This window comes from Callorhinus ursinus, unplaced genomic scaffold, assembly GCF_003265705.2.
Source record: "Callorhinus ursinus isolate GAN/ISIS: 27379988/994484 unplaced genomic scaffold, GSC_fseal_2.0 scaffold25, whole genome shotgun sequence".
In the NCBI taxonomy this organism is placed as follows: Eukaryota; Metazoa; Chordata; class Mammalia; order Carnivora; family Otariidae; genus Callorhinus; species Callorhinus ursinus.
Window position 1 is genome coordinate 36,308,260 of NW_027397087.1, and position 21,161 is coordinate 36,329,420.

The 21,161-nt window shown below is 36.9% G+C and overlaps 1 protein-coding gene across 12 annotated transcripts in view; it reads right to left on the minus strand.

Moving 5' to 3' along the window:
* The window catches only part of MYO9A (myosin IXA), a 346,819-nt gene that overhangs the window by 244,101 nt on the left and 81,557 nt on the right, over nucleotides 1–21,161 (minus strand). For 9 of the 12 annotated variants that reach the window (XM_073877314.1, XM_025883650.2, XM_025883655.2 and 6 more), the window contains exon 2: nucleotides 1,791–2,701. In XM_073877314.1, coding sequence (XP_073733415.1) covers nucleotides 1,791–2,630 — 840 coding nt within the window. In that variant the 5' untranslated portion in view covers nucleotides 2,631–2,701. Of the gene's footprint in view, nucleotides 1–1,790; nucleotides 2,702–17,174; nucleotides 17,287–21,161 lie in introns of all 12 variants that reach the window. The other 3 variants (XM_073877312.1, XM_073877313.1, XM_073877316.1) reach the window with 2 other exon arrangements.

Below are 21,161 nucleotides of genomic sequence, written 5' to 3' on the forward strand. Positions count from 1 at the left end.
AAACGTGTGGAATCACTAAGTTGTACACCTGAAACTAATATAGCATATTGTCAATTATACTCAAAAAAAAAAAAAGTGGTTAAATCTGGGAGAAAATGTGTGCAAACACATATGTGATAAAGGACTTATACCCACTACACAAAAAACTTTCCAAAAAACAGTAAGAAAACACAGTAAAAAGTTGGACAATAAATTTTGACAAACATTTCACCAAAGAAGATATGTAAAAGGCAAATAAACACATGAAAATATGCTCACAGGATTAGTCATTATAGAATGCAAATTAAAACCTCAATGAGATACCACTATGTGTGTGTGTGTGTGTGTGTGTGTGTGTGTGTGTGTGTGTGTATGGATAAACAAGTGTAAACCCAGATAGTGGAATTCTACCTAAGCAAAAGGAATGAATTACTGACACATACAACAACATGGATGAATCCTGAAATAATTATACCACGAGAAGTCAAACATAAAAGAGTACATAATAAATGATTCCATTTATATAAAAATTAGTTTGTAGAATACAAACTAATCTATAGTGACAAAGTAAGTGGTTTCTTGTAGATGACTGAGCCGGAAAGGGTTAAGAGGAATTACAAAGAGATATGAGGAACCTTTAGCAATAATGGATATATTCAGTATCTTGACTGTGGTGGTGGTTTAATTATTATGTATACATGTCAAATTTTATCAAATTGTACATTTTCAATATGTGCAGTTTAATATATCTCAATTATACCTCACAAAATCCCTTTTAAAAAATAAGTAATATGAGGCACCTGGGTGGCTCAGTTGGATAAGCATCTGACTTCAGCTCAGGTCACGATCTCAGGGTCCTGGGATTGAGCCCCACCTTGGTTTCCCGCTTAGTGGGGAGTCTGCTTGCCCCTCTCCCTCTGCCCCTCCTCCTGTTCATACGTGCGCACTCTCTCTCTCTCTCTCAAATAAATAAAATCTTTAAAAAAAAAAATAAGTAACATTACCTTTTCCTTTCACCTCTAAAACAAAAATGGTGTATTCTCTATCCTTTCTAACTTTGGTAATATTACTTCTAAAACGTTATAGAACTAAACCTTTTCCCCATATTCTTTACATTTTCAAACTGAACTCTTAGAATTCAATACTAGGCACAGATGTTAAAGTTACAAGGATATAAATATATTGATAAGAGTATTTTCCCCAAGAATGAAGGGGGGGAATCGGAGGGGGAGACGAACCATGAGAGACGATGGACTCTGAAAAACAAACTGAAGGTTCTACAGGGGAGGGGGGTGGGAGGATGGGTTAGCCTGGTGATGGGTATTAAAGAGGGCACGTTCTGCATGGAGCACTGGGTGTTATGCACAAACAATGAATCATGGAACACTACATCAAAAACTAGTGATGTCATGTATAGTGATTAACATAACAATAAAAAATTTTTTAAAAAAGAGTATTTTCCCCAAACACCTAATTCCACAACCCAATTACAGACAGGAGTCCTGCCCCTGCTATTTCCCTTTACAGGGGGATACATACGACCCCAATCATCTCCTTCTTTATCACTATGACCCAAAAACACCTTTGAAAAAATAATGCCACTGTCACACTTTTAAACTTTCACACTGCCTTTTTTGCTTTCCATCTTCCATTTTTCCTTGGTAACTAAAAATGATGTCTATACTTCTAGTTTCATTTTCTCACATCTACCAAATTTTTACTTTTTATTTTTCAAAGATAAACATGTCAGAGCATATCAGTTTATACCTTATAAACATACAAGAGTAAGAAAAGTATTTCTATGCACTTACCTCAAGTACTGGTCCAGCTCCAAGAATAATTTGTTCCACTCCACTGGCAAATCCCTTCTGACTGAGAGCAGTAAGGTGGTGAATAAGGAAGTTTGTGCTTTGAGTCTTCCCAGAACCACTCTCTCCTGAAATCACGATGCACTGATTCTTTTTGCGCTGAAGCATGGCATGATAAGCTACATCAGCCACAGCATAAATGTGGGGCTCCAGTTTTCCCAACTGGTGGTTATCATACATTTTGACATATTTGGGATTATAAATAGGAAGAAACTTGAATGGGTTAATAACTATTAGAATACTGCCAACATAGGTATAAATTTTTTCATGCTTAAAGCGATTTCGTAGGTTTTCTAAAAGAGTTTTCTCATTCAAATCAGGTAAGCTACATAAATCATCAAAGTCTTTCTGTTGAGGCTGTGGAAGAAAACCCCGTTCCATCATCCTGCGGCGTTCTTCTGTTACCCGTAGCCATGACTGCAGACTACCATAATGGATTGATCCATCAAGGTTTTTTTCTCTCAGAAGAAAGCGATAGTCCTCTCCACTCAGGCGATTTTCCAGAGCCATCCGGGGCCACAACATCATTCGCTGAACTGGACAGTCTGTTGGATTGAGTATCCATTCTTCTCCACCAAATTCCTTTACTTCTGCAAGAACATAACATTTTGTTTTGTCAAGATGAAGTCTGTTTATAAGAGAGTCAATCACCTCAGCAGCTGTGGAGTTTTTTCTGGCAGGAATTGGACAGTAGATAGTCCCTTCTGAAATTGTCCCAGGATATATATGTAATGTATGTTCATTATCCTCAAAGCGTCGTCTTCCTCCATCATTTATATTCATATTGGACCCTGTCCCATCAGCATGGATAGTATGTGTTCAAGACCGTGCAAACCATTTTTGTGGCAAAAGAACTGTAACGTAAAAAGTGTGAAACATTTAGAAATCATATTACGCAATCTTTACTTTCTGATACTCAAGAAGGCTTAAATCATTTCATTACATCTTTTAGAACATAAAATCCTAACTCTTAGTCTAGAAACAGTCTTGAAAACAGTCTCATCAAGACCACATATTACATTTTATTGTCCAAATCTGGACACTTTCTAAAACAGCAAATTGCCAAAGATTTTTTCCATGTTTTATTATACTAATAAGTTAAAATCCAGAGTACAAATAAAAATTATTTTGTCCTCCACTATATCAAATGTTTCTAAAGTACCTGAGATTGGAGTCAAGTTCTTTTTTTATATATGAAGAGCCTCAGCAAAGCTGAATTAAAATGGGCAGAATAATCATGCAAATCTAATCACTCTGTATCCAAAAGCTCTTATGAATAAAGCAAAAACAAAAAAGAATGCCATCAATGAAGCCAAATTTTTGTGAAATTAAAAGCAGTAAGAAGATGAAATTAACAACACAGGAAACAACAGGTGTTGGTGAGGATGCAGAAAAAGAAGAACCCTGTTACATTATTGGTGGGAATGAAAACTAGAGCAGCCACTCTGGAAAATAGGATGGAAGTTCCTCAAAAAGTTAAAAATAGAACTACCTTATGATCCAGCACTACTAGCTATTTACCCAAAGGATACAAAAATACTAATCAAAGGGATACATGCACACTAATTTTATAGCAGCATTATTAACAATAGCCAAATTATGGAAAGAGCCCAAATGTCCATCAACTGATGAATGGACAAAAAGAGGTGGTATGTATGTGTGTGTGTATAATGTGAGTATAATTATATATATATATCAAATATTCCTACATATATATTCCATATATATCTATAATGGAATATTACTCAGTCATAAAAAAGAATGAAATCTTGGGGCATCTTGGTGGCTCAGTCAGTTAAGTGTCCAACTCCTGATTTCGGCTCAGGTCATGATCTCAGGGTCCTGAGATCCAGCCCTGAGTCTGGCTCCCCACTCAGCAGGAAGTCTGCTTGAGATTCCCTCCATGTCCCTCTGCCCCTCCCCCCACTCATGCACACTTTCTAAAATAAATAAATAAATCTTTAAAAAAAAAAAAGAATGAAATCTTGCCATTTACAACAACATGGATAGAGCTAGAGAGTATTATGCAAAGTGAAATAAGTCAGAGAAAAACAAATACCACATGATTTCACTCATGTGGAATTTAAGAAACAAAACAAATGAACATGGAGGGGCGGAAAGAGAGGCAAACCAAGACTCTTAACTATAGAGAACAAACTTATGGTTACCAGAGGTGGGGGGGGGGGTTACTTAGGTGATGGGAATTAGGAGGGCACTTGTGATGAACACTGGGTGTTGTATGTAAGTGTTGAACCACTAAAATCTACACCTGAAACGAATGTTACACTGTATGTTAACTGAAATTTAAATAAAAACTTGAGAAAAAAAAAAAACAGTAAGAAGATGAGACCAAATAAACAGAGAACCTAAACTACATGAAATTATAACTAAGAGAATAATAAGAGAAAACTGCTATAGAATAGAAATATATTCAAGGACTTTTGGGCTCTGACTCTCCACCTCCCCTAAGTGGTGAGTTAAGGCAGTCAACAATAAGATCCTGCCACTGGCTTGCTGAACAAAGCTGATAAAATTATACAGCAAAATACTACTATAAATTTCATTCAACCTTCCCTTTTTCTTCAAAGCTACTTTTTTATCTAACTTTATTTCATTCCTTACAAATATTCTGCATATCCTTCCAATCTTCTCAAACCCCACATATATAACACCTCGAGAATGATTTCAACTTTGGAAACTCACTGAGAAAATAGTGTCTTTTCCAACTCAAAACATATTTCTATTTTCATCTCATCTCTGCTTTTCCATTCCAGTTTACACAGAAAATAATACTCCACATCCTTTCCAGGGCTAATAAAACCTATTTCTTATCATCTCCCTCAGTAACTTGCCCCATCAAAAAAACCATTCTCATGTGTCATCACTCTTTCCCTTTTTAGTTTATTTCACTCTTTAACATATAAAGATGCCATGTTATTTTTATTTTTTTTATTTTTTTTAAGATTTTATTTATTTATTTGAGAGAGAGTGAGAGAGAGCATGAGCAGGGTGAAGAGCAGAGGGAGAAGCAGGCTCCCTACTGAGCAGGGAGCCCAATGTGGGACTCGATCCCAGGACCCCGGGATCATGACCCGAGTTGAAGGCAGAAACTTAACCAACTGAGTCACCCAGGTGCCCCGCCATGTTATTTTTTAAAAATACTTTCGGTTACTTCTTTCTCATACTACTGCATATTTGTCCAAGTCCTCAAATGAAGAAACTGTTTCTTACCTTTTTCCTAGATGATTTTTCAAACACAGAGAATATTACGGAACATATAAAAAGCAGTCATATACATGAAAAAATGCTCAATATCACTTGACATCAGGGAAATACAAATCAAAACCACAATAAGATGCCACTTCACACCAGTCAGAATGGCTAAAATTAACAACTCAGGAAACAACAGATGTGGGCGAGGATGCGGAGAAAGCAGAACCTTCTTACACTGTTGGTGGGAATGCAAACTGGTGTAGCCACTCTGGGAAACAGTATGCAGGTTCCTCAAGAAGTTAAAAATAGAGCTACCCTACAACCCAGCAATTGCACTACTAGGTATTTATCCAAAGGATGCAAACAGTGATTTGAAGGCACACATGCACCCCAATGTTTACAGCAGCAATGTCCACATAGCCAAAATATGGAAAGAGCCCAGATGTCCATCAACAGATGAATGGATAAAGAAGATGTGGTGTATGTGTATATATACACACAATGGAATGTGGTATACACACACACACACACACAATGGAATATTACTCAGACATCAATAAGAATGAAATCACAGGCACCTGGATGTCTCAGTTGGGTTAAGTGTCTGCCTTCGGCTCAGGTCATGATCCCAGGGCCCTGGGGTGTGGCCAAGTCAGGCTCCCTGCTCCGTGAGGAGTCTACTTGTCCCTTTCCCTCTGCCCCTCCTCCTGCTCATGTTCTCTCTCTCAAATAAATAAAATCTTTTAAAAATATATTTAAAAAAAAGATTTTACTTAGTTATTTGACAGAGAGAGAGAGCACAGCAGGGGGAGCGGCAGGCAGAAGGAGAGGCAGGCTCCCTGCTCAGCAGGGAGCCCGATGCAGGACTAGAGATCCCAGGACCCTGAGATCATGACCTGAGCTGAAGGCAGCCACTTAACCAACTGAGCCACCCAGGCATCCCTCAGATAAATAAGATCTTAAAAAAAAAAAAAAGAATGAAATCTTGCCATTTGCAATGACATGGATGGAACTAGAGGGTATTATGCTAAGTGAAATAAGTCAGAGGAAAACAAATACCATATGATTTCACGCATAGTGGAATTTTAAGAAACAGAAGAGATGAACAAAGGAGAAGGGAAGGAAAAATAAGATGAAAATTGAGAGAGAGGCAAACCATAAGAAATGCTGAACTCTAGGAAACAAACTGAGGGTTGCTGGAGGGGAGGTGGGTGGAGGGGATGGGGGAACTGGGTGACAGGCATTAAGGAAAGCACTTGATGGAATGAGCACTGGGTGTTCTATGCAACTAATGAATCATGAAATTCTACCTCTGAAACTAATTTAAAAAAAAAAGCAGGCCTATATCTACCACCCAATTCAACAAGTTTGAAAACTGCTATTACTCCAGATCAGTTTATAAACAACACACTGGAGATATAGTTAAAGCTCCTTCCTTTGCTCTGCAGAGATAACCACTATCCTGAGCTTGATATTCCCATACACATTTCTATATTTTTATTACATATGTGGGTCTCCATAAATTACAGATAGTACTTTCACTTTTTTAAAAGATTTTATTTATTTATTTGACAGACAGAGAAAGAGCACAAGCAGGGGGAGCAGCAGAAGGAGAAGCAGGCTTCCCGCTGAGCAGGGAGCCCGATGCGGGACTCTATCCCAGGACCCTGGGACATGACCGGAGCCGAAGGCAGACGCTTAACGACTGAGCCACCCAGGCGTCCCACTGTTTCACTTTTTTAAGTTTTAAAAAATTGTGTCATATCATATTTAATAGTCCGCATCCCACATTATCTTTTGTTTATAAATGCTGATACATGTAAAAGTTCATTAACTGCCAAATAATATGCCATTGTATGTAGGTTCATTAATTGTAACAAAGGTGCCACAGAGTGGGGGTGGTGGGATGCTGATAATGGAGGAGGCCATGCATATGTGGGGGCAGACATAGGGTCTGGATCTTCTGTTCAAATTTGCTGTGAACCTAACGTAAACCTGCTCTAAAAAATTAAGTATTTTTTTAAATACCACAGTTTATCAATCTACTGTCCTTCTAGCAAACACTTAGAATGTTTCCAGTATTACACTATTAAAACAATGCTGCAGTTCACATATATGTCTCTTCTTGTGCCTTTGCTGGGCTTTACACCTAGGAGTGGAATTGTATTAACAAAATACTCTCTGAAGTAGTTGTGCCAACTATGTCACAGCCTGTGTAGAAAGTGCTCATGTTTCTCTGCCTCCTTACCAATAAAAGTTAGTATCGGCAGACTTGAGTTTCTGCCAGTGTTAAGTGCCAAAAGGTATCTCATTACCTTAATTTGCATTTCCCTGATTACTAGTGTGACAAGTGCAACACTTATCCTATCATTTGTCTTATGGACTATGTTGCTTATTCGTTTCCGGTTTTTGAGTTACCTTTTCTTTATTGGTTTGAATGAGTTTTTCATATATCCTGGATATTAATCAATTTTCAGTTAAATGTGTGACAAATATCTCCCACCAATCAGTGCCTTAGCTTTCTACTTTGTTTACCTTTTGTTGCAGAGAAGTTTTTATTTTTAATAATCAAATTTATCAGTCCTTTACCGGTTATTTCTTTCTTTCTTAGTAAATTACAGTAACAATAACTACAGTTAGCTCTGTATGTTTATTTGTACGAGTCATTTTTCTAAGCATTTCACATGTTTTATTTCTTACAGTTCCTCTCTGAGGGCTGTTTTGTTGTTGTTTTGAGAGAGCACATGCGTGTGAGAAAGAGAGCGAGCGCAAGCGAGTGGGGGGGGCAGAGAGAGAGGGAGAGAGAAAGTCCCAAGCAGACTCCATGCCCAGCACAGAGCCCAACTTGGGGATCAATTCCACTACCCTAAGATCATGACCTGAGCCAAAATCAAGAGTTGGACGCCTAACCAACTGAGCCACCCAGGCATTCCTCTGAGGGTTTATCATCATTATCATCATTTTACAAATGAGAAAACATAGAAAAATTACATAACTTGCCCAAAGTCATAACCAGAATGTGATAAAGCTGAGATTTGAAGCAGGCAGTCTGGCTCCAACGCCTACATAGCATTATCTCCTGGTATAATTTTTTTAAAATCCCTCTTCATCCTGAGGACATAAAGTTATCTTCCTGTATTTTCTTCTAAAAGGCCTAAATTGTTCTTTTCTCATCTACACATTTAATCCATATAGAATTTATTTTCATAGGGCCCTTAATTGTTTTCATGCCAATTCAGAGTAACAGTTTTAGTGGCATCACAATCAAGAGTCCAATCTTTCCCCTCTGATTTATAATGCCACCTTTGTCATGTAGCAGATTCCATATAAATATCAATGTGTTCTGGGTTCTGTATTCTCTTCCACTAGTCTATTTGCCCATCCCTGAACCTATCTTAATTACTATAGCTCCGTAGTAAGTTTTGATATCTGGAGGGCATATCACTTCAATTTGTTCTTCTTTAATGTTACTCTGACTTTTTACCATAAGAATTTTAAGATCAGGATGTCCACCATGAAAAAACCTTCTGACATTTTGATCAACACTACACACTGATTTCATAGACTGATACTGGAAAACAGACATCCGATTTATCAACTTCCTATTTATCAACATCATGCTGTTGTTTTAAATTACACTAGCTTCCACTTATAAAGTTTCTGTCATTTTCATATCCACCTGATCTTTTTCTACCTTAAATGCCATAACTGTTTTAATTTAAGGGATATTACTCATCTCCTTGAAAATACTAAATATAAAATTTGATATTTTCAGACTAGTATTTTAATGTCAGCCAGAATAAACGGCTCTTAGGATTTTATTTCATATTTTCAGCATTAGATGGCCTAATCTGTGAAAATTTAGATTTACAGATATACTTTCTGATGGAAATTTTGCTTTTCATACATTTACTGAGAACCTACTATTTTCTTTTTTTTTTAAGAGTTTTATTTATTTATTTGACAGAGAGAGAGAGAACACAAGTAGTCAGAACAGGAGGCAGAGGGAGAGGGAGAAGCAGGCTTCCCGCTGAGCAGGGAGCCCGACGCAGGGCTCAATCCCAGGACCCCGGGACCATGATCTGAGCCGAAGGCAGACGCTTAATGACTGAGCCACCCAGGCGCCCCTATTTACTTTTTTAACAACCACAATACCATTAATCACACCTTTGAAAATTAATAATATTTAGTATTACTGGTCAGGATTCAATTTCACCAATTATCTCATAAATATTTTTCTTACAGTTGGTCTGCTCGAATGAGATCTGTCCTGCACTAACATTAAGGATATGCTCTGAGATGGCAGGTTCCTAGTTGAAAAGCTGTTTGTGTTCCCCTGGATCCCTAGGTATAAGAAGGCTTCATATACACTGTGGTTTCTGGCAGCAGTCAGCAGCAAAGCTACTCCTTACAGCCAAGCAGGATAGGCCCTGCATTACTCCAGTAGATGCACTGCATAACTATGGTCTGATTCCTAAGGTGTACAAAAGGGCAGGCCCTAGAACTAAACTCAGAAGTATCTTTTTTAACAGAAGAGCCCTTATCCGTCCTGGCCCACGATTTCCAACAATAAGCCCAATTCCAACACCACCTCCCTGTTATGTCAAAGAAACCCAAACCTCAGCTGCTTTACCTTCAGGGTCCCAGCCACAGCCCTACTCACTACTTCGTGTTCTACTGCTTTTCTGAAACATTGAAATGCTTATTGTTTTGGCACCCCATTTATGTCAATTTGGTTTTCTCTTTTTACTTTATCAAGCATTGCTTTGTGTTTGGGAAAGAGGGGTTGCCTCACGATATCACTCACAAATAATCTTAATGGCAAGCCATTAGTGTTTATCAAAATCATCTGGGCAATGTTTTAAAAGTATACATTTCTAAGCCCAATAATGGCTCTGAGGTTGGGAAATCTATGCAGTTCTGTTGTTGCTTGTCCAAAAAATAGTATTTGAGAATCAATGGTTTATATTTCCACTCTTCTACTACTCCTCCCACACAGCATAGCTCTGCCAATATTATTTGAAAATGTCACCAATTATCATAAAGTTGCCAAATCCAAAGGCCTCTTCTGAATCTTCATCTTAACATGCCACACTATAGCATTTAACCTAGAAAGCCATCTTCTCATTCTTGAAATTGCCCTCACATGACAATTATTTTTCTTGTAATCTTCCTGACAGGCTCACTCCTTTTCTGACTCATTCTTACAGCTCCTTTTCCATGACCTCACTTTCAAAAAAAAAAAAAATTTGTCCCAGTTTCTGGTCTCAACCCAGTGCTCTTCCACCTGGATGACTTTACCTAATCCTCTATCTGTAATTTATATCAATACCTGTTATCTATGGAAGTTTCTGCACTACAATGACAGACCATATGGTTCACAAAGCCAAAAATGTTTACTAGGTTGCCCTTAAAAGAAAAAGGTTGCTGACCCCTATTCTAGGGTAACCACTAAAAAAAAAAAAAAAAAAAAAAAAAGTATAACTTCTCAATTAACAAGTGTGAAAAAGAAGGAATGATTAAAAAATAATCAATTCAAAAGAAGGCAAGAAAGGAGGGGGGTCCTAGAGAGAGTTAGAACAGATGGAACAAATGGAAAGCATACATCAGTAACTATACTAAATGCAAATGCTCCAGTTAAAAGACAAAGATTGCCAACAGATTTTTAAAATCCAACTACACGCTGTATTCAATAGACACACATCTATAATATGAGGATACAAGATTTGAGAGTTTAAAAAAAAAACTTATGTATACCATGTAAATTCTAGACAAAAAAAAGTTGGTATAATCAAAATCGCATCAAGCAAAATTAAAAAAAGAAGTTTAGGGGAGCCTGGGTGGCTCAGTCGTTAAGCATCTGCCTTTGGCTCAGGTCATGATCCCAGGGGCCTGGGATCGAGCCCTGCGTCGGGCTCCCTGCTCAGCGGGAAGCCTGCTTCTCCCTCTTCCCCTGCTTGTGTTCCCTCTCTCGCTGTCTCTCTCTCTCTGTTAAAAAATAAATTAAAAAATCTTCAGAAAAAAAATTTTTTTAAATTTAAAAAATAAAAAAATAAAAGAAGTTTAATTAAATATCTCTGAGGTCCCTTTTAACCCTTTTAACACTAATTCTAGGTTTAAGCCTGAGACAAAAGTCTCTGGATATTATTGGTGACTCTGAAAAGTAGGAAGTAAGAGGTTAAGGAAGGAGTGGCAGAAGATAGACTGGCAAGTAACTAAACTAGTGGAGAATGGTCAAATCTGCTACAAAGGAAAAAAAAAGTATGAGTGAGAGGCACCTGGGTGGCTCAGTTGGTTAAGCATCTGACTCTTGATTTTGGCTCAGGTCATGATCTGAGGGTCATGAGATAGAGGCCGACATCAGGCTAACAACTAAGCTCAGCACAGAGTCTGTGTGTCCCTCTCTGGAGCTCTGTTCTTTTCCCTACTTGCTCTCCCTCCTCCCTATCTCTCTCTCTCTCTCTCAAATAAATAAATAAAATCTTTAAAGAAAAAAAAAGTATGAGTGAATCATTTCTAAGTTAGAGGGCTTGGGAGCACATCTTTATGGCTATCAATAGAATCAAGTAGAGAAGCAGAAACTGAAAACTTAAGAAAATGCTAAGTCTATCTGATAAGCCAAGGTTCTTCGGTAAGCAAGACTAAATGAGATTTAGGTCCAAGGTGGACAGGTGCCTCTCTCAGAAACTATAAAACACACTATTTCTTTCTCTTCAAGAATTTTTAAAAAAAGTTGAGAAGCGGCTTTTCCGGTAAGATGTGACATAAGTGCACGTTAGCTCATCTTCATCATTAGATATTATATAGAAGCCCAGTTTTACCTATAGTAGGTCAATGCCAAGTAAAAGTCAAATTGGGTGCTGAGAGAAAATACATTTTCTGGTATTTCAACTAAGAAAAGGTGATGGAAGAAATTATAACACACTATAACACAGGTACACGGACAGCTAACCAGTTTAGCCTAGCCCTTTTTCTAGTGAAAGTACAATACTGTGTTTGCCTTTGAAGAACTACCTCCCTTGTCATTTGACACAGTTTGAATGGACTGACCTCATCCCCCAGTTAGGGGGGAAGGGTAGTATTAGTCGTGACCCAGGCCCAGCCCATCAGTTTATTCATTCCCCCTGGCAACAGTGGTTGCTCACTGAAATTCCATACTGGAACTTTGCTGCAACTCTTAGGAAAGAAGCCTTTTCTTTTCTACTGGGCTGGTTTATCTGGAAAGATGTAAATCTAGAAATGTTCACAGCCATCTTTCCTGAATGCACAGAAGCCTCTATGCAGTAAAAGAAAATTAACAAATACATATAGCAAAGCCTTATCAACATTGTTTGGGCCCCTGAATCTAGCTGTGCCTCAAACTCCACCACTGAACTTTCTCATTAAGTGTGACAAGCAATTATTTTTATCCTGAGCCACTATGAGTTGGGTTTCTGTTCTCTGCAATCAAAGGAACCCACTACAATAGATAGCATTTCAGTGCAACACCCTTTGACAATATAGTTATCCCTTGTTATTCAAATTCCTGATATCTAAAAATTTCACAGTCTAAACTCAGGAATCAAATATATTTAAGTAAACTTTTAGATACTTTTTTCACAACCATGCTATTTGCTTCCCAAATTTGGGGAACCAAACAGATTCAAACAGAGCAGTACCCCCTGACATCCAAATTCACTATCCAAACTGAAGATTGGATAAGACAGATTTGGATGGTGAAGGATACTTGTAATGCCAGGCATGCAGAACTATGGCAAGGGATGTACAATATATTGTCAAATGAAAAAACTTAAAATATAAATTATATATAAAGGCATACATATATAAAAAAGGACAAAAATATTAGACTTCTGAGTAATCTTCAAAATTTCTATTTATAGTTTTCATCAAAAATAAGTTTGATGTGCATTACCTCATTTGAGTTGAACAGGAAATCTGAGACAGGGAACAAACTAATACCTTTCAAATTAGCAAATTAAGGCTTAAAAAGCAAAAAAAAAGTCTATGAAAATTTACCTTATGATAAAGATGGCATCCAGCAGATAAAAAGATTATGGATAAATGACTGATTGGGAGAATAAAATAATTTAAACAATCCAAATAAAGAATTAAGCACATTACTGGCACTTATATAGCAATGACACATTGCTGTATCTGTTATAAAGAAAATTATTTAATACTTTTTTTCACCCTATCCCAAAGTAGTTATTTCAAAAGTATATGCTAACAGAGGGAAACAATGCGGTGAGACAGTGGCCGTGGTCGGTAGGGTGTGGTTCAGAATAGGCCAGCTTATGCTACTGAGTTAGAAGACACTAATTACAGAGGAAAACTGTGGTGAAGAAAGAAAACAGAGTTAGGGAATACTGAGTTTCCTTTAAATTAGAAGTTCAGTTAAAAAGATAAAAAGAAATAACTAAAGATTTTTAATGCCATATTTTGCATCTGTGTGCTAATAAAATTTAATTTTCAAATAATGTTTATGGTTGCTTTTACTTCTTCACCAAGTTCTCAAGGTTATTTCCAAAAAACAAAAAAAGTGGTGACAATCTATTTCTCTTTACACTCACTTTATCATAGGGATCTACTGATGAATGTTAGTAAGATCATATTATTACCATTCAGTAACAAGAGAGTAGAAGAATAAAAGGCATATTCATGTCTAAAAAATAAAAATCTAGTTTCACTATAGAGAAAATAACTCAAAGCAAAAATCTCACCAGTACATATGAAAGGAAAACATTCTACTATCAAGGCAGGGTCCATTTGAGAAAACAATACAGTATATTTCATGAGAGCTATTAAACAGAACGTTCTGAACTTATTTTACAAAAAAATAACTGAGAAAGTGGTGTTCAAGAGCTAATATATTTCTTCATTTTTTAGTACTTACAATTAAATTTACAAATAAATATGTAACATTTAGATATGTAAATATTTTTATTTTTAAACTTTTGCAAACTATGTATTTTATAATAACATTTTTTTTCAAAAGTCTCCAAATATTCTTTTACAAACCCATTTCCTCCTCTTCCTGGGCATACTGCTAGGCTATATTTCCCAACCTTCCTTGCAGTTAATTATTTGGTACCATGCAACTGAATCCTTGGCCAATGGTATATGGGCAGGGGTGATGTACATCCCTTCAGGGGAACCAATAAGAGCCTCTTAAAAGGAGGGGGAAGTTGCCTTTCCTTGTCTGCTGGAAAATGGAGAGGATCCAGGGAAAAGCTCTAAGGTCCCTCTGGGATACAGAGCCACTAGATGGAAGAACCCTGAGTCCCAAGCGACCACATTGAGAAAAGCACCCACCATCACCCCATCCCCATCCCCCTACATTGGACTTTGATGTAAATAAGAAACAAAATTTTATTGTGTAGAGTCACTGATATTTGGGGGTCATTTAGTAATAGCTGTTAGTCTACCTTAATATATTATTTAAAAATTTTTCCAACCTCCACCATAAGGAAATTCCTCAATATCCAATCCAACAAGAAGTACTATTGGGTCTGTCTTTAAAATATATCCTGAATCAGAGCGCCTGCGTGGCTCAGATGGTTAAACGTCTGCCTTCGGCTCAGGTCATGATCCCAGGGTCCTGGGACTGAGCCCCACGTCAGGCTCTCTGCTCAGTGGGGAGCCTGCTTCTTCCCCTCCCTCTGCCTGACTCTAATACATAAATAAAATCTTAAAAAATAAATAAAAATAAAATATACCTTGAATCTAACCATTTTTTGCCATTCCCATCTCTACCACCTAGTTCAAGCCCAATATCATTCTCTCATCTAAATTAGTGAAAGAGTACAATATGCCTGTATCTACCATTGCTTTACTACAGTCTATTTTACACCCAACAGGGGGAGTCAACCCTTAAGATAGATCATGTCACTCTCTTAACAAAACCTTTAATGGCTCTCCATAACACAATTAAATAAAATTGCAACCTCTTACTGTGGTCTAACTTCATCTTTCCCTCACTCCACTCCACTGCAGCCTCACTGGTCTTTTTCTGAATTTAAGCTTATTCCTGCTTTAGGACCTTTACACTTCCTGCGCCCTCTACCTGGACCTTCTTTCCATTCACTGAGGATTCTGCTCAAATGCCAACTCCTCAGGATTTTCTTTACTACCCTATCTATAACCCTCTTTCCCTGCTCTATTCTCCTTATCCTGATTTATTTTTAATCAGAGAACCTGATACACTACATAGAATTATATTGCTATTCATTTGGGTTTTTTGTCTATTGGAAGACTTCCCCACTAAAAGGTAAAAGATTTGTTTTTTCCATCACAGGTATCCACAGCTCAAAAATATATTTGAAGAAATAACAAATTCACATATACATTAATTCATGTATTTTAGAAATCATTTTTATTGCTTAAGGTAGTCATTTTATTAATAGCTTTTTTCTCCTTTTTTCTACTTTCTCATCTGTTTTCATCTGTACACATCACTTTATTTGACTTCCTGTAAGAGCTGTTTTTAACAATAATTTGACAATGTCTGGCTTTAAAAATGAGCAAGTAGGGACACCTGGCTGGCTCAGTTGATAGAGCATGTGATTCTTGACCTTGGGGTGTAAGTTCAAGCCCCATGTTGGGTGTAGAGATTACTTAAAAACAAATATTTTAAAGAATAAATTAATTAATTAAAATGAGCAAGTAATCAAATTTCTTTTCTAAGCAGTTAATCGATTTTGCTGATATAGTAAGTGTGCCTAGCAATATATATGGAAGATGGCTCTTAAGAGGATCTCCAAATGGCCAATAAAGATATGAAAAATAACTCAACATCTGTGGTGGATTAGACTATTGTTCAAAACTATTCACTACCTGTCCTCAAGTCCAGTGGGGTATACCTCCTCATCCCTTGAACTGGGCTAAGTGCATAACTTAATTTGGAGAGTGGGAGGTCAACAGACATGATGTAAACAAGGTCTCAAACTATGCTTGCCCAGTTAGCTAGGCTTTCTTGCATTTGTGCCAACACTATGAGAACATGCATTATCTAGCCTACTAGTCCCAGTAGAAGATGAGATAAGCAAAGCAGAGCTTTGCCAGCAGACCCACAAAATCATGACCAACAAATAAATACTTATTGTTGTACACCACTGGCAATTTTCAAGTTGTTTAGCAGTATTATCTGACAAATACAATTTCATTATTCATCTGAGAAATGTGAATCAAAATCACAATGGGAAACTACCAAACCTCCACCAAAATTCCCTGTGTCCACTAATAGATATGTACAAGAATGTTCATTGCCACTTCATTCACAAAATAGCCAAAAAACAAAAACAAGTAAAATTGCATCAACAATAAAATTAATAAATGGAATACAATACAGCATTAAAAAAGAACAAATTGCTGATGCACACAACATAAATCTCACAGACATAATGCTGAGTGAAAAAAGCCAAATACAGAGAGATATAAACTAAGCTATCCAATTTCCATGAAGTTTACAAACAAAATAAATCTGTTTATAAACTTCAGAAGCATGGTTCCCTTTAGGAGAGGGAGGCAGGGCACAAAAGGAAGCCTTATGGAATTTTACAAACAGTCTTTATCTTGATCTGAGTGGTGGGTAAGCAGATATATACATAATTTTTAAACTGTAAAAATTGAAGACTTGTGCACTTCACTGTATCAATAAAAAAAAGAAAGGAAAAACTTTTGCATAACCAATAAGATTGGTTATTTGAAGCTAAAGTGGTATTCCAAGTAATAAATACTGATTATCAGTCCAGTATTGCAATTATTACTGTATAACTTAAAAATGTCTCAAAACGGGGCGCCTGGGTGGCTCAGTTGTTAAGCGTCTGCCTTCGGCTCAGGTCATGATCCCAGGGGCCTGGGATCCAGCCCCACATCAGGCTCCCTGCTCGGCGGGAAGCCTGCTTCTCCCTCTCCCACTCCCCCTGCTTGTGTTCCCTCTCTTGCTGTGTCTGTCAAATAAATAAAAATCTTTAAAAAAAAAAAAAAGCCTCAAAATTACACTTTACTATTATCATTAAATACCTGGGTAAAGTATAAAAATTAGTATCTAGTTTAAATATTAATCCAAAGATTTATTTTTTAATTACATTATTTTAACATACAAAATACACTGACCTTTTGCCATTCTACTGGGACACCATGTGGAGACCAAAACATGAATCTTAATTTAAAATCTCTCCCTCGTGCTGTGAATTGTGTAAGACTGTTGAATCACAGACCTGTACCTCTGAAACAAATAATACATTATATGTTAAAAAAAAAAAAAAAGAAGAAGAAGAAGAAGATAGCAGGAGGGGAAGAATGAAGGTGGGGAAATCAGAAGGGGAGACGAACCATGAGAGACTATGGACTCTGAAAAACAAACTGAGGGTTCTATAGGGGAGGGGGGTGGGGGGATGGGTTAGCCTGGTGATGGGTATTAAAGAGGGCACGTTCTGCATGGAGCACTAGGTGTTATACACAAACAATGAATCATGGAACACTACATCAAAAACTAATGATGATGATTAACAAAACAATAAAAGAAATTAAAAATAAAAAATCTCTTCCTCTACAAGACAGATCTCTAGACAGATTTGTAAATAAGATTTTTTCTTAATACACCAACATAATATGGATGGTGTAATTATGATGTTTCTGAGCTTTTATCCACTTGATAAAATTCCAGAAGCTTCGAAATGTTTATTCATTCTAATAAAAATCTTCTAAGGCTACAAAAAAAATTTTTATATTGTTTTACTCAGTAAATTTTCTACTCTGTAGAAAACCTCACAAGTTTATTTGTAATTACTATACAATGCAAAGTTTGACAGAATACGAATCCTACAATTCTTTAGAATTCTTAATGAAAATACAAAAATTTTAGTTGTAATTAGAAAAAAAGTTCTACATGATTTTTTCTAGGTCATTTATTCTAAGATTTCATTTTACTAGCTCAATGATATTTCTCTACAAGACTATCACATTACTCTTCTACAGTCCTTTACAGGAAGAAAACTGTACCTCAAACAGCTTTCTCCCTAGGCTCCCAGTCTCTAAATAATTAATGTATTAAGTGAACATGCATTTAATGGCTCCTATAAGCTCCAGAATGTGCTACATCTCGGCAGCATTTCACTTCTTCGAAAGTCTGTAACATTTTCATTCACAGCTTTAAGAAAAATAACTCCTCTTTATTGAGAACATATAGACACTGTGTTGTATGTGTGGTATGCATTACTTCATTCAATAAGAAATGTATTCTATTATTGTCTTTTACAGATGAAGAAACAAACTCCAGAAAGGTTATGTGATGTTCCCAAGATGATATAACTAGTATGTGAACGATACGGGGTTAGAAACCAGGTCCCAATTTCTTAACCAATATGCTACACTTGGCATAAATAAGAAACATGATGATGACAATAACAATAGCAACACACTTATGTGTTTAAATCATTTAATCCTCATAACAGTCCTAATCAAATGTGTATTATTATCATCCTCATTTTACAAATCAAGAAACTTAAGCACATGGAGACTGCCACTTGCATCAGGTTATAGGACAATTAAATGGCAGAGCCAAGATTTGGACCTCAGTGGTCTACCCTAAGATTTGAGTTCCTAAACATTATGCTACTTTGCCTTTCATAAACTGCTTCATGTTATAGTTGATAAGTACATGTCATAGTTCCTCTATGAAATCATAAGCTTTTATAGAGCAGAGATCAAATCTTCTGACCCCACTAGAGCTCAACATTAGGTTTTCTTTAGCATATGGACTGGTAAATAACAAAAAGACACTAGAAGGCACACTGGGGTCCGAAGGAAGACTTCTCTGCAATAGTGATGTCTGAGCTCAGCCTTGCCAATGAATTCTAAAACTGAGTATCAACTGCTTAGTCCGTATTTGCCCGTCTCCCCTACTTGTCTATATGCTTATTGAAGAACAGTGTTTTTGTTTTTGTTTCAAGGTCGGGGAGGGGCAGAGGGAGAGAGAGAGAATTTCAAGCAGGCTTCCCGCCCAGCACGGAGTCTGATGTGGGGCTCTATCTCACAACTCTAAGACATGACCTGACCCAAAATCCAGAGTCAGACACTTAACTGACTGAGCCACCCAGGCGCCCCTGAAGCAGAGTTATTTCTTTGTCTTTATATTGGCTACACAATGTTTGGTACCTAGTAGAAACTCAAAAAATATTGAATAAATATGTGAAACTCTATTATGAAGGGCTTTACCTCATGATAGCCACTGTCAATAGAATCAATAATATAAAAGAGATCCATAAGCAATTATATAATTTGTGATAAACCACTTATCAGGCTTTTGAAGCAGAAAAGAGAGCAGGGAAGAATAGTGGTAAGGCAGTAGAAACATAGAAACGCCTGGGTGGCTCATTCAATTAAGTGTCTGCCTTCAGCTCAGGTCATGATCTCAGGATCCTGGGACTGAGTCCCACATCAGGCTCTTTGCTCAGCGGGGAGTCTGCTTCCTCCTCTGCCCCTCCCCCTACTCATCCTCTCTCTCTCTGTCAAATAAATAAAATCTTTAAAAAAAAAAAAGATAGTAGAAACATATATTATTTACACCCAGCAGTAAATATAAGAACAAAGCAGAGAGACTTTCTTAATTTACATATTCATAAATTTTTACTCCTTCAATTCTTTCAAGATAACCTTCTTCTGAGCACTTCTTCCTTTAACTTTCAGTAAGAATCAGAAACTTGGGGAGTTCATCTATGGGTTGATCCACTTACAAACTTCATAAATGTCCACATATTTTAAAGTCTTGTTGACAAGGCAGATATGCTCAGTGACTATAAAATATAAAATGTACATCAAAATGCTAAGGCTCAGCATCACTTTCCACATTCTTAAGCCTGAGCAACAAGAATTCAGCACTTATTTAAGAAGCATGGGCTAGGAGTATCTTTCAACTCTACTACTTTGTTTATGGAACACATTTCCATAAATATGACATCTTTCAGGTACTAAATGGCTTTTCAGATATGCACACTCTTAATCACTTTAATAGTTTTACAGGTATACTTTAAACTCAGATTTGAATCCTCCATATGAATGATTCTGAGGGACCTTCATAGTCATGTAGGCAGGAGATTCTTCTAATAGATCATCTCTTCTTGTCCACTTCTGACCCACAGAGATGTCCCACAGACTCTTTAGTTTTTATCCCTACTACATTTTTTATTTGCCCTGTTTTTATACTCTTTAACAATAATGCTAATGTCCCCTTTTTAACTACTGCTCAATATCTCCATTCCAGATAATTTAACCAATGTTCCAAAACTCTTAGAATTATGCATTCTGAGGACAAAACAAAACACCAAGGAAACAAACAAACAAAGTAATTTTGGATAGCCATAGGTCTTTTTCTAGAAAGAGCCAGATAATAATTATTTTAGGCTTTGTGGGTCACATAAAGCCTCTCTCACATAGTCAGGGTTTCTGTTTGTTTTGTTTTACTCTTTTAAATGTTTAAAAATGTAAAAACCATTTTTAGCTCTCAGACAGAACAAAAACAGGCCACCTGCCGGATCTGGCCTGTGGACAGCAGTTTGTCTATCATTATACTAGAGGGCTTACATATGCTATTTTAGTTATTAGTACCCAGTAAAGCCTCAGGGAGGTGGTGCGAAACCTGTATGAAATGGAGACAACTATGATAACATATGTGAGAAATACTCCAGGCTAAGAGGAATAGATAATGCAAAATGTTTAAATCAGAAACTAATTTGGCATGGCTGAGGAACAGAAAGGAGGTTAGAGTGGCTGAAACAATGTGTTCTGAGAGGAAAATGGTGAGAGATGAGGTTAGAGGTAGAAAGGGGTTGGATGTTGGATGGTACCGGGGATTTTAATCTAAATGTAATAGAAAGTCTCCAGGTATTGTTTTATTTTGTTGTTTATATACAAGGAATAATATTACTGATTTGTTTTTAAAAGATTACTCCAGTTGCTTTAAAGAGAATGGATTAGAGGAGGGAGAGAAGAAGGAATAGAAGCAGGGAGACCGGTCAGAAGATTGTTACAGCAGTCCGGGCAAAAGATAATGGTTTTTGAATAGAGTACTAGCAGTGGGGAAAGAAAGAAGTGGACAGACTG